This window comes from Telmatherina bonti (assembly GCF_933228915.1).
Source record: "Telmatherina bonti genome assembly, chromosome: 3".
In the NCBI taxonomy this organism is placed as follows: domain Eukaryota; kingdom Metazoa; phylum Chordata; class Actinopteri; order Atheriniformes; family Telmatherinidae; genus Telmatherina; species Telmatherina bonti.
The window spans coordinates 9,043,677-9,056,542 of NC_136621.1; the positions used below are offsets into that span (position 1 = coordinate 9,043,677).

Here is a 12,866-nt window from a genome sequence, read left to right on the forward strand (position 1 = left end):
CCGAGGGGTCCCTGTCTCTGCCATGAGTCCACGTCCAGCCGCAGCGGAGCAGCAGTGGCGCTGGACATGACTGCGTGGACATCGGCTCGCCTGAACGCACGACCATAAGGCAGAACCCGCGTGGCGCTGTGCGCACGAGCACCGTGACATCAGGGGAAGATGCAGGACAAACTGACAGACAACCAGACACCCGCTTCGTCCAGAGCCTCGTCGTTTTTCATCGAGAATCTTCTGGGCAAAGGGCGGGATGGACCGGAGCCGGTGTGTGGCGGCGGTGAGGCGGATGGCTGGGCAGAGACCACCTCCACCCAGCGCCACCTTACTGGGACCACCTCCACCCAGCGCCACCTTACTGGGACCACCTCCACCCAGCGCCACCTTACTGGGACCACCTCCACCCAGCGCCACCTTACTGGGACCACCTCCACCCAGCGCCACCTTACTGGGACCACCTCCACCCAGCGCCACCTTACTGGGCAGCACAGCGGCAGAAACGGACCGACACACCGCCCCAGAGTCCGGTCCTCACACAGAGACTCGTCGTTCCAGTGGAGCTGCGGGGAGACTACTGTGTATTTCAGGGCTGTGGAATCCCCACGCAGTGAGTACAGAGTCGTTTTATGCGCATTTTCCAGGATGTGCAAAACTTCACACATAATTAACAAAGTTTGTGGTAATTTAGCAAATATTTCACAGAAATTCGTCATTTTAGGGGATTTACCAGGATGCTGTGTTTTATGTACACATAGAAAGTTTTTTATATATATTCCACTAGTGTGTAAATATTGAGAGTTAAAACATTTAAAGCTTTCATGAACCATGAACTAAAACCAGTCTAATGCTCCTGGCTTGCGTTGTTTTTTTTGTTTTTTTTGTTGTTGTTGTTTTTTATAGCATCCAGCAGATCTTGACGCGTAAATTCACGTTCTTCTGTTTTTTATTATTTTGGAAGAATACGTGCGTGCACAACGCACAAAAAAGCCAGGAATATAGCTAGATCCGAAGGAGACTCCTGCACGTCTACATCGCCTTGGACACATCTAGTTCCATTTGTATGACACACATGAACCGTGACATCATTACAAAGTGCCAGCAAATACTTTTTAATCACGCACGTGCTCATTATTATCCACGTATCAGTGGAAGCTTTTTATTAATACGTAACCTATACCCCGATACACTCACTAAAAATAACCTGTTGGATGGACTGTTAGAATACACCATGAAACAATATTATTATTGGTAAAATACTACATTGTTGTTGTTTTATTGGGCCAGAAACAGCAGATCGTCTGGTTCACGTTATGCAGTCTAATAATAACAGTTCTGTTCCAACTATGAGCACAAAGACCAGCTTATTTTGAACTTAAAATAGAATAGAAAACAGGATCTTTTACTTCTTAAGTGCTTCTGTCTACTTAGTCTGCTGGTTTTCTCAGTCGTGCGTTCTGGCACCAACAACAGGCCGAGCCTAACAGAACCCATTTGGCAGCTTTGCCAAACATGAATATTTTATAAAATATAGTTTTACCCTAAAGTAAGACTGTTAAGCACTTATTTTATCTCCTTTTTAGGTCCAGGAGAGAAAGCCAATGCAGAGGAGCCCTGCTGTTCGGTATCAACCAGTGACAGAGGATCCCCTGCGGTGTCAGAGGGCAGCGAGGAAACCGACAGGAAAGCAGGAGACAGCAGCCTCACAGACGACAACGAGGACGCGCGATCTGAGCACGAGCGGGGCTCCACCCGGAAGAAGAAGACCAGAACCGTGTTCAGTCGCAATCAGGTGTTCCAGCTGGAGTCGACTTTCGATGTGAAACGGTACCTCAGCAGCTCGGAGAGAGCAGGTCTGGCCGCGTCGCTGCAGCTGACGGAGACTCAGGTTAAAATCTGGTTTCAGAACAGGAGGAACAAATGGAAGAGGCAGCTCGCTGCGGATCTGGAGGCGGCACAGATCCCCAACTCCAGCCAGCGGATTGTCAGGGTGCCCATCCTCTACCACGAGGGATCCACACCCACTGCAGCTCTGGGCTTCAGCTTCAGCGGACATCCACCTGTGGTTAGCTTCTCCGGCTCCATGAACTACCCTCTGTCTTCTATAGCTCACTCCATGACCATGTTAAGGTCACAGATGACTGGCTTGGTGTAAAGACTGTCAGATTGGCATATATATCCCCTTCTTAATATTATTTGTGCAATGACCCGAGATGCTGCAGAAAATACCCAAAGAGGGAGGCTGAAGTGTCAGAATTAGAGCACAAAGTGATGAATTCTCTTGATATTTCTCTTCAGCCTCGGCATGAAACTGTTAACTGAACTCACTGCAAGACAATCAAGCTATGGAGGTCGAAGCTGTTCATGTACTGTATGTTTGAATACACATATTTTTTGCAAAGTTTTATACATATATATAAAATATAAAGCCACAGATTTTGCAACTTTGTCACTTTTTCACAAAGAATAAAAAGTAAAAATGAAAGCACTAAACTCTCTGTTTCCGTGTTGTATGTAAACAGTCATGCAAGTTGTGCACAACTCCTCACAGAACAGTCCTCCTGGTCTGAAGAGCAGATAATAAAATGCGTTTTCTTCTTATGGAAAACATGAACCATTTCAAAGTTTGGTAGTTTTTCTCCAGGTCGTTGTGAACTTCCGACACTGACTGGAGCGTCTCAGCTGAGTCTGGAGTCGCGGACAACCCGGCTTCCCTGGTGGGACTTCAGAGTCCCGAGGTCAAAAAGGATATATTGTATGTCACGATGGTGTGCGTTGTTCATTAAAGTAAAATAAAGCCAAGAAAAATAAAACCACACGATGCAGGAACAACTTTGTCATTTTTAAACAAGACTTTAAACACTAGTTAATATTTTTTACTGGAGCCAGTCATCAATTATTTTTATTTATTACAGTTTGACTCCTTCTCCAATCTTAAGTGTGAGTGTCTTTTGTGTTTATTATTATTATTATTCTTTCGGAGGGTTATTTATACCAGGCCCTATAATCTTTTTTTGTGTTTGTGCGTTTTAACATTGTGCTTGTGTTTGTTATTGTGTTTTGTTTTAGGATAGAATACATTGGATGGAATCTTCTTTCTCCTACTGCAAAACAAATCTACCTTCTTGTAGTTATTATTAAAGATCACGATGCATCGATATTTAACAAAAATAAAACGAAGCCTAATTTAATATGCAGAAATATTCTGCACAACAAATATTCACGTTTTTATTCCATGTAGTTGACCAACAGCTCAGATGCTACCCTGTAGCTTTAAGAATGAGTAATTATACTGTTAGATACGCCAGATAAATAATATAAAACCACGTAAAGGAGTTTTGTTTATTTCTCAAACAATAGAAAAATCCATATATGACAGAATAAACCAAATAAATAAATGAAATAGTTTCACAAAAATGGTGGTAAACCTTTAAACTTGGCAATGACTTTAAATGAACAGGATCATAAGATGCTGTGAACAAACACGACAGAAAGAAATATTTTGTGCTTCTTTACTCTGAAAGGAGACATAACTTAGAAGAAATGGACAAATAACAAAGAAATATCACGTTAAGCTCCACAGTAAACACACAAGTAACCCCAATAAATAATGTTGTAAAAAGTCCAGGACTTCACAGGAAATTTGAATAAAACAGTTTTCTGACAAATCCTGCAATAAAACCGAACATTTAGATTTATTATTTTATTATTATTATTATTATTTTTTTATTTTTTTTTTTTACATCCAATTATTAAAACAACAACTGCATTTATTCCACGTGGATCCTGGAAACCCTCTGCGGGACTCCGGGACCCTGGTCCCCTCTTCATCAGATGGATGAGAGCTGCTGGGGGGGGGGCAGCACTTTTCTGTCCTCCCCTCTCTGTTCTCTGTCTGCCATTGGTCTACTGTGACTCCATGGTGAGCCAATGGGCGACGGCACAGCGCTCCGTCTGGTGCGCGTGGAAACAGCGCGAGCGGGACAGAGTCATCCCGGCACTGTCAGCTCAGTGGTTGCTGCGATGGTGCGTGGATCCAAACGTTAGTGGCGAGATTAAAGTCCAGGTTTAGAGCGAAAGGGCAAGAGTTGAGGAAGTTGGAGCACAAAGAGGACTAACGCCTGGGAGAAATGAACAAAGCGGATGCAGCATGCCGACCCACCGCCTCTCTGAAATTCACAATTGACAACATCCTCAATCTGAAAACAAGCTGTGATAGTTGTCAACCCACAGGACTGCAAGATGCACTGGCCACGGCGATGTGTAAAGAAACTTTCCAGAGCCACAGCCAGCAGAAGAGAGCCCAGGAGAAGCCGGATCCGGACTGCAGCCTTCGTGCCAGAGGTGAGAGAAGAGCGCAGATCTTCTGCTGTCCATGTTCACCATCTAATATATTCCCTTTTCATTTGTTAAGTGTCAGGCCAGCAACAGAATCTCAGACTTATTCGAAAGATTAAATAAAGTGTTGTTGTTATTGCAGAGCTGATCACAAACTGCAGCAGAGAAGCAGAATCTGTCATGAGCTGCGGGAGCGAGGCGAAGGCGGCGGAGGCGCGCTTCGAGAGCGGCGACAGCAGCTGCGACGACAGCAGCTCCACCAGCGCAGCCACGGACCTCCACAAAGGAGGCAGCACGATGAAAAAGAGCAAAATAATCACAAAAAAGAAGACACGCACCATTTTTTCCAAGAGACAGATTTTCCAGTTGGAGTCTACCTTCGACATGAAGCGTTATCTGAGCAGCGCGGAGCGCGCTTGCCTCGCCAGCTCCCTGCAGCTCACAGAGACCCAGGTCAAAATATGGTTTCAGAACCGCAGGAATAAATTGAAACGACAAATCTCGACCGAAATCGACGGACCAGTTAACGATTTCCCAGAGACTGGAAAGCCTGTGGTGGTCGGGCAGCTCCCAGCATTGTACAAAGAGGGCAACTTACTGGGGAGATGCCTGCTGCCCATGCCCCTGCCCCTCGTGTACCCGGGGAGCAGCACGCCTTACCTCTGCTTCTCCAACGCCAGCAAGTACTTCAGCCTGTATGACGGGGACGTATGACGGTTTTCTGTGATTCCCTGCTTAAAAGAGACACTTTGGGTGGTTTATTGCAGGTTTCAAGCATTTACGGTGTGTAATAAGGGGCCGGTCCTGCGGCCTAAAACCTGTATGAGGACTGCAAGTATGGCAGAGAAGTAGTTTCATATCACGTAAGAATAAGTGTATCCGGCATTATTTATTTGCAGAAGTTATGAGTTGTATTCAGGCCTAAAAGTGAATCTGCTGTTCATCACAGCAAACAGCCGGCTGCACTGATGACAGTCAGGGGAGGCCTGCAACGGTATCAGTTACATTTTATTGTTTACATTGTATTAGTATTTTATTATTATTATTATTATCAAGTGCAGCGTTTCCAGCAGCCTAAGCCACCAAAGAAATTACTATAGCCTATTTGCATGCATTTCCTGTATGATAATGAATTTTGAATTACTGAAATTATCTGTATTTAAATGAATGTATTTTATTTTGTTTCAGGCATGTTTTCTTTCCCGGTTATCTTACTATTCTTATTTTATTCCACTTTGCCAAGAGGCTTATTACACCTTTTATTGAAAATGTAATTAAAACATCTTCAAATATTTGACAGAATTGATTCAGTATGTTGAGATAAGTCATTGTCTGAAAACACAAACCTTTTAAGATCATGGATTTGGGGAATTCTCATATCTTTGGACCCAGACAGTAGTTTTCACAGCTCTTGTGGTTTTAGCATGAAGTACTACTTGAATACTACAGATATACAAATATGACAAGAGATGCTGATTGACCAACAGGTTGTAAAACTTTAATCAAAGCAAAATCCCAAATATTTGCTTTCAGTTATGTTATTTGATCCTAAATTACTGATTTTTAAAAAAAGGATATTTTTAAAACTATTTATTTCTTAGACTATAGACCCACTTTTCAGCATTATTTCCTGGAAAACCCCTGGCCATACAATGTACTAGTAAATTATTTACCCTTTCCTAAATTGTGAGGACAGTTTTTGTATGAAATAAGGTTATAAATTTAAAACATTTCTAGAACATCATCCAGCTAAAAGCCGTTTAACAATTTTTATGAACTGCGAAATAATTTATACTGTGATACGATCAGAACATCTGGGGGAAATAAAACTATTATCACAACTGACATCACACATTATGTAAATTTACCTGTTATTGTTAAATTTAAAGCTTCATCCCTGCTGCTGTGGCAAAAAGTGGTTTTAAATCAAGCCTTAATGTGTAAGCATTAATTGCGCAAAGTCAAAGTTGCACCCAGATTGTTCCTGTAGTTAACAGACTTAATATAATGTTTGAGGTCCTTATCAGTGATCAGTCAGGCTTCAGCCACAAACCAATATATCTATCGACTCTGAGTAAGTTAAATGTACACAGAGGGAAATTATGCTCCACTTGTAAAGCTAATCACTGGGTAATAATGATGTCTGAAACAATTAAACTCAATGATTTTCCAAAATTATAATAGAGATGTTCCACACATCCTGTTTCAATGATAACACACTTTAATCATCACACTGTCTGGTGGAATGGTAAATAAAAAACATGACTGCTGAGAATAATGTGGGACATCCCATTTAACTGTAATAACACTGTATGCCAAAGAAAAAAATGAAAATTTATTTAAGACCTCGTCATTTCTCTGGACTAGAAGATACATATTCAGGATATAAGTCATGCATTAAGGTATACTGAATGCTAAACATGACACAACAAATGTAAGTCTACTTTTGGTTCTTTGAAAGGAAAAAAAAAAAAGAAAAAGGAAAATGCTTAAGAGGAAATTTATGTGGTTGATATAATTTCCTAATGACTTGTATAAGTTGGTTTTTTTTTTTAATACAATCCTAACAATCTTGAAAGTATCATAAATCACTGTGATGAAGTTTCATGTTATAAGTTGTGATGCCTGGAAAATCATGATATTTTCCAAGAACAAATTTATAGTATTTGATATTTATCTATTTATTTATTTATTTGCTTGGTTGTTTGTTTGTTTATTGTCATAAAACTTAAATCTCCAGTATTCAACAACTGGATCTGATGCACAAATCAGGACACACATTTTCATTTAAAACTAAATTTTATTTAAAATTATACACTGTCAAGGGATAAAATAATAATTACCTGTTTTCTGGTTTTAAAAGTGACCTGACCTTTCTGGTACCACTCTTTGGCTCCAGCATTGTACTTTGATAATGCTGTACTTTTACATATTTTATAATAATTCTTATATGGAGTTGATATAGAGCCAAAATGCACCGAACCAAACTATGAAGGTACTAAAACACATAAACATAACGTTATATTAAAAACAAGGACAGTATTATTAATCTATTTTAGAAACTCAGAGTGTTTTCATGGATGAATCTGTGTAATCTGGAGACAGGGTGCAGGAGTGTATTTAAACACACACACACACACACAAACATAAGAGGCCCATTATGTCCAGCTTGCTGTCTTGTATTTCAGAGAGTCACACCACCGCTCATACCCATAATCCCCAGCGGCTAACTGCTCAGACACGACGGCAGACTGTCAAGATATGAGGTGTGGCCAAATGATGCATTACCAACATTTAAGTTGTAGTTAATGGAAAAGATCACTCTGTCTAACAATCTCCATGTTCAAAGAGTGAGTGTGGCTGACTGTGAGACGGAGTGATTGTTTCCACTTTGGACAGTAGAGAATATCTTAAGACAAAATCTGATTTATTTAACTTCACACAGAAATGCACTACACACACAACTGCCTGTTGTAAGACGCGATAATTGCTTCTACTACTTAGATCTTTTCATTTTCTCACTTTGCCCTCCTTCTCATTCTTGCTGCATTTCCCTCTCGTCTCCAGGCCTGTCGAAGCTCATCACAGTAATCTGTGCACTGAAGCCTGACTGTGTGTTATTATGACTGAATGAAAGGGACTGAGGAGGAGTGTGTGTTAGAGGGGGGGATTGTTAAGAACCAGTTGATGAGCGTGTGTTTGTGTTGGAAAAAACTTTGATAGCGTTTGTATCCCTGCATGGGTCTGTGCCTCGCTATGGCCGAGGTCTGGTTGGTCAGGAGCAGGAGGTGCTGTTCCTGTGGGGTGGGGAGCAACTCCAAGTGTGTGTCTGTGTAAAACACAGCACACAGCAGCTCCTTTCTGCATGACTAGGTGGGTGCCTCTCTCTTTGCTCACCCATTCCTTTAACCTGTGCTGACCTCTCTCCGTCATCTGACAAAGGTCATCGCCCGAGCTGATGGGACAGAGCAATTTCTGAAACAACATATTTCTGAAAGCACAAAAACCACAATTACCAAAAGATTTCAGATGGGAGATTTCCCCATTGATGCTTTTTTTGTGCAACAATAGTTTATGTATTAGTTTATGTGTTAGACCTGTATTTGTCTATATAGTGAAATAAAAAGGTGAGAATCACTGATGCCAGATAATGCACAAATAACCATGGTAAAACAAGGCATCTTAAAAACCAGCACATAAGAGAAGTAAAAGTCTGGTAATAGGTGCTGAATAGTCTGCATGTGAATGTCCCTGGGTGTCCCAAAGCAGTGTGAAAAAAACGGCATGAAACAGCACACTGTATAGTAAACACAGTTATTAGTTTGAGGTGGAAACCAGAGACACAAGCACTGTCTATGTGTTACTCTTTGATGGCCTATTGATCTGCTTATTGAGACACCCCCTCCTCTCCATAATGCAAATTGCTTGAGGAAGCTGAATGAAGTCAGTGGGGATGAAATCCGATAAAAGAGCATAATACAGAGATAAGAGGTGAGATGGTACATGGATGAGGGAAGATGAGACCAGTTTGGAACGTGTCCAAAATTTAATTGCAAAGTAAGCGAAGTCCAAGTACAAAAATTTTACTGCATGTATTTTATAGGCTGTAAACACGACCAATGTAAAGTGGCTTTGAAGTGCAAAATAATAAAAACGTAATACACAACAAGATTTAATTATAAACAACATCTTAAGAAACACGATACCACGATAACTCCTTGAAATCCAAAATTTTACATATGTCAACTAATTTTACAAACAGTTCATGAAATGTGGTTGCACAAGTTATGCCTTGTTTGTTTGTTTGTTTTCTCTCAGCTGTGTGATGGGGTGGGGTGGGTGTGGGGGTTACTGTGTAGGACTAGGTGATAAAACTATCTAAAAATGAGATTGCAATTGAATTTACAGTACGCTCAGTGATTTCATAAAGAATTTCAGTCATCAATCTTCAAGGCCAGCTTTGTATCCCGCCGCACACTCCAGTGCAATATTTACTCCTCGGTAAGGAAAGTAGGCATTGGCTGCTCTAAAAGTAGAGGAAAGTCACGAAATGATGCCATTTTCTAACTTGGATAATCAGCCTGGTGAATGTGCCTGTAATGGATGCTGTGCAAGAGAAGAATAAAATAGGAGGGACTAAAAAGACCCGGCAGATGTTTTTAAAACTACAAAACAACTTTTCTCTATCAATTATTTTTTTAGATGCACTGCTTGGTTTAAGAAAAAAGTCAGTAAGGGAAAGAATAGAGGCAGATAAAGTGATGCAGCCATCATTACTAATGCCTACTGTACAAGCCTGCAGGGCAGTCTATTATCTGGGGTTACTCTCTAAGAATGGATTGGTTGGAAAACAGTCTAGTTAGTTAAACAAATATTGGTTAGATTAATCAATATATTGTTCAGAAACTGACCAACACATAGTTTTAACCATTCAACCAATTTAGTTGATTAACCGAACAACCAATGAAAATGGTTACTGACAGTAGTTCATTAGCTCAACTGTTTGGCTATAGTCAAGTGTGGTGTGTAGTAGATTTAAAAGAAAGGACATATGTGTACAGCATGCAAATCTTCATATGATTTTTGGTTTTGGCTCTGCAAGAATACTGGACCAAAAGAGAAGATCAGCTGTCAACTCAAGTTTCAAGGAAGTTGGGTGTACATTGGCAGCTTCAGCTCAGGAGGACAAGCAGTTGTCTAACAACTGGAAAGCTGGGAGGTCGATTCCAGGCTTTAGCCAAACGGAGTGACAACATGGTGAAATGTTCTTGGGCAAGACACTGAACCCCAATCAGCCCAATGTCGATTGGAGTGTATAGGTGAAAAAAAAATTAAACAAACTCATGTACTTGTTTTGACAAATAAATAGCTCATTCACCAATATAGATTGGTTGAGAACACTCTCATATTAGATTGGTTGTTTTCACCCAAAAATTGGTCAGACACATAACCACCGATCAGATTGGGAAAATAAATTTTTCGGTTGTATTAACCAATCTGGTTGTTGGTCTGGTCTAGGTCCATAACATTATAAGTCCAAAGAATGAGATCACCACCTGAATGAGCAGGTTTTTCCATCAAATGGAAGTTTTTTTTTTTCCCTTGATGGCACAGCCATATTGCAAGATGACAATACCAGGATTCTTTGAGCTCAGTGTGAAAGAATGGTTCAGACACGACGAGACGTCATTTTCACACATGGTTTGGTCCCCACAGTGTTCATACCTGAAGCTCAGCAAGAATCTTTGGGATGAGCTGGAAGAGACTGTATTGTGGTCAGACTCTCCTATCATCAATAGAATATTTTGTCAAAAAAAATAATGAAAACCATTGAAGATTTTACTGACATAACCCAGACAAAATATTTCCATTTCTCCAAACTTTCCCTGGAAAAATACCTAGTAAGAGGGACATTTTCACATTCTCTTGCGTTCTTGAGGGGGGAGGGTATGTGCTGAAGAACTCTAATTGGTGGGACATACTTGCACTTTTCTGCACTGTTAGTGTGTGGTTTGATAGTCTGATGATTGGATCCATGAGAAGTGGACAAACAACAATGTCTGGGCACATTCTGCATATTCTAAACATTTTTGCAGAGGACTGCATTCAGGACAACTCGAGTCAAATCTAAACAACAAATTGCATGACTGAATAACCAACAAGCTGCCAGAGTTAAGAGCCCACTTAGAAACAAACAAAAGTTAACAAAACAAACTTTTAAAATGATAGATGATGAAGGACTGTACCAACAAGTGGGTTCAAGAAGATTAGAAAGAATTTTCTTGAACTTTGTGGTGCTAATCACTTTGTTGACAAAGAGATACTTGGTAGGTCGACTATTCAGTAAATATAGCAACAAAGTCATAAACTTGGCAATAGTGATTATTAATGAAAACTAAATTAATTGCTAACCACCAAGAAAATCCAGAAGCAGAAATGTAAGAAAGAATAACCATGGGGTTCCACGGAAGCATTGTGGAAACATCTTGGAAGCTTCGTGGAAGCATCATGGAAACATTGTAGAAGTGCTGCAGAGCGGCCTTGCTGAGGTTTCTGCCTCCTTGCCTGGCAACATGTTCCACTAGTTACGCTTTAGAGTGGTACTTTTCTGTAATGGTTAGATTTAGTACACTTCACGGAAAGATTGTGTCATTATGTCATAGTTGGTGTACTTGTTAAACTAGCAAAGAAGGTCTCATGTGCCTGCTGGTAATGAGGAAATGTGGATGTTTTAGAGTAAAGTACAATCCAAAGTCTGGAGATATTGTCTTTTACCTGTAAAATGGACTGATTCCACTTTTCTTTTTATCAGCTGACTTCCTGCTGAACAATCTGCCACATATTTCAACAACATGAAGAGTGACGGTGCTTCTGAGACGCTTCGGAAATGCACTGCAGGCAGCTGGTGGTACTACTCTTATTGACTATAGCAGGGATCTCTAACTCTAGTCATCGAGGGCCAGTATCCTGTGGGTAGTGAATGTTCCCATAATGCATCACACCTGATTCCAGTATAATTCATCTCCACAGCTTGCTGTTAAGTTTCGCACAAGTCTGTTAATGTTACCTTCATTGAAATCAGGTGTGTAGCTGCAGGAACACATCAGATACCTGCAGCACGCTGGCATTCAAGGACTGCATTTTGATATCTGATTTGGGTGTCCCTGGGCTATAGTTTCCGCAATCAGTGGCAAGGGCACAGTGCAGCCACTTTGTGGCACCTTCGTATTTGATGGAAGCAAGAGGTGAGTGTAGCCAAAATGATCCATTAAAACAGGGCGAGACTGAAGGTGAATTCAAATGACCATCCCAAACTTTCACAGCTTGTCAAACAAAAAAGAGTCCCCTATGTGAGAAGAAGTGGCAAAAAAATGCTAATGTACAAACTTGGGTCTAAAAATGTTTGTGTAACAACTCACAGTAACTTGGAACTTTCTAGAAAAATTGTAGAAAAATTTGGAGGCATAGCATTGGACTTTCTTACAGATAGACTCTAGTTTATGCCCACAGTGAGACAGTTAAAGGTACCAGATTGGCTTGACCTGAATAGGGTGTCATGACTTCATTACTTGGTGGGGACATCATGTTGGAGACTTCTTTAAGTGCTACTTGGATCATTGCGTACTGTGTACAGACATGTTCCTTAGTCATGTGTCTTAGTTTTGATTGTTATTTTGCATTGTTCTCTCAACCATGAATCTTAAATAAAAGATCAAATAAATGCCAGAACTTAAGCACTCTAAAACATTAGTGTGAGTGACATTTGTTGTAAATCCAAATTTCACCTAGGTGAAGGAAACAATGAAGTATTTCTATTTTCATGACGTTTTATAATCCTGTTTGTTCCAGTAGCTGTGTTTTCATAACCAACCGAGAAAAACCTAAATATTGGTGCTTTCTTAAAGAGAAAGATATAAACACCATTCATGACAGCAAACAAAAGCAAATTGCTGAGTTTAACAAAGACTTTGCAAGTGAAATGAGGGAGACATGCTACGAATAGTTGTGGAAAATCCTCTTCAGCATGTGGAAACACC

At 40.5% G+C, this 12,866-nt stretch overlaps 1 protein-coding gene across 1 annotated transcript; it reads left to right on the forward strand.

The window, feature by feature from the left end:
• Positions 1-247: 247 nt before the first annotated feature.
• hmx1 (H6 family homeobox 1) lies at positions 248-2,146 on the forward strand (the record flags this gene model as incomplete). The annotated part of the gene is made up of 2 exons (XM_079265096.1): positions 248-521; positions 1,575-2,146. The coding sequence occupies 2 exons, from the start codon at positions 248-250 to the stop codon at positions 2,144-2,146; spliced, it is 846 nt and encodes a 281-aa protein (XP_079121222.1).
• Between the last annotated feature and the right edge of the window lie 10,720 nt (positions 2,147-12,866).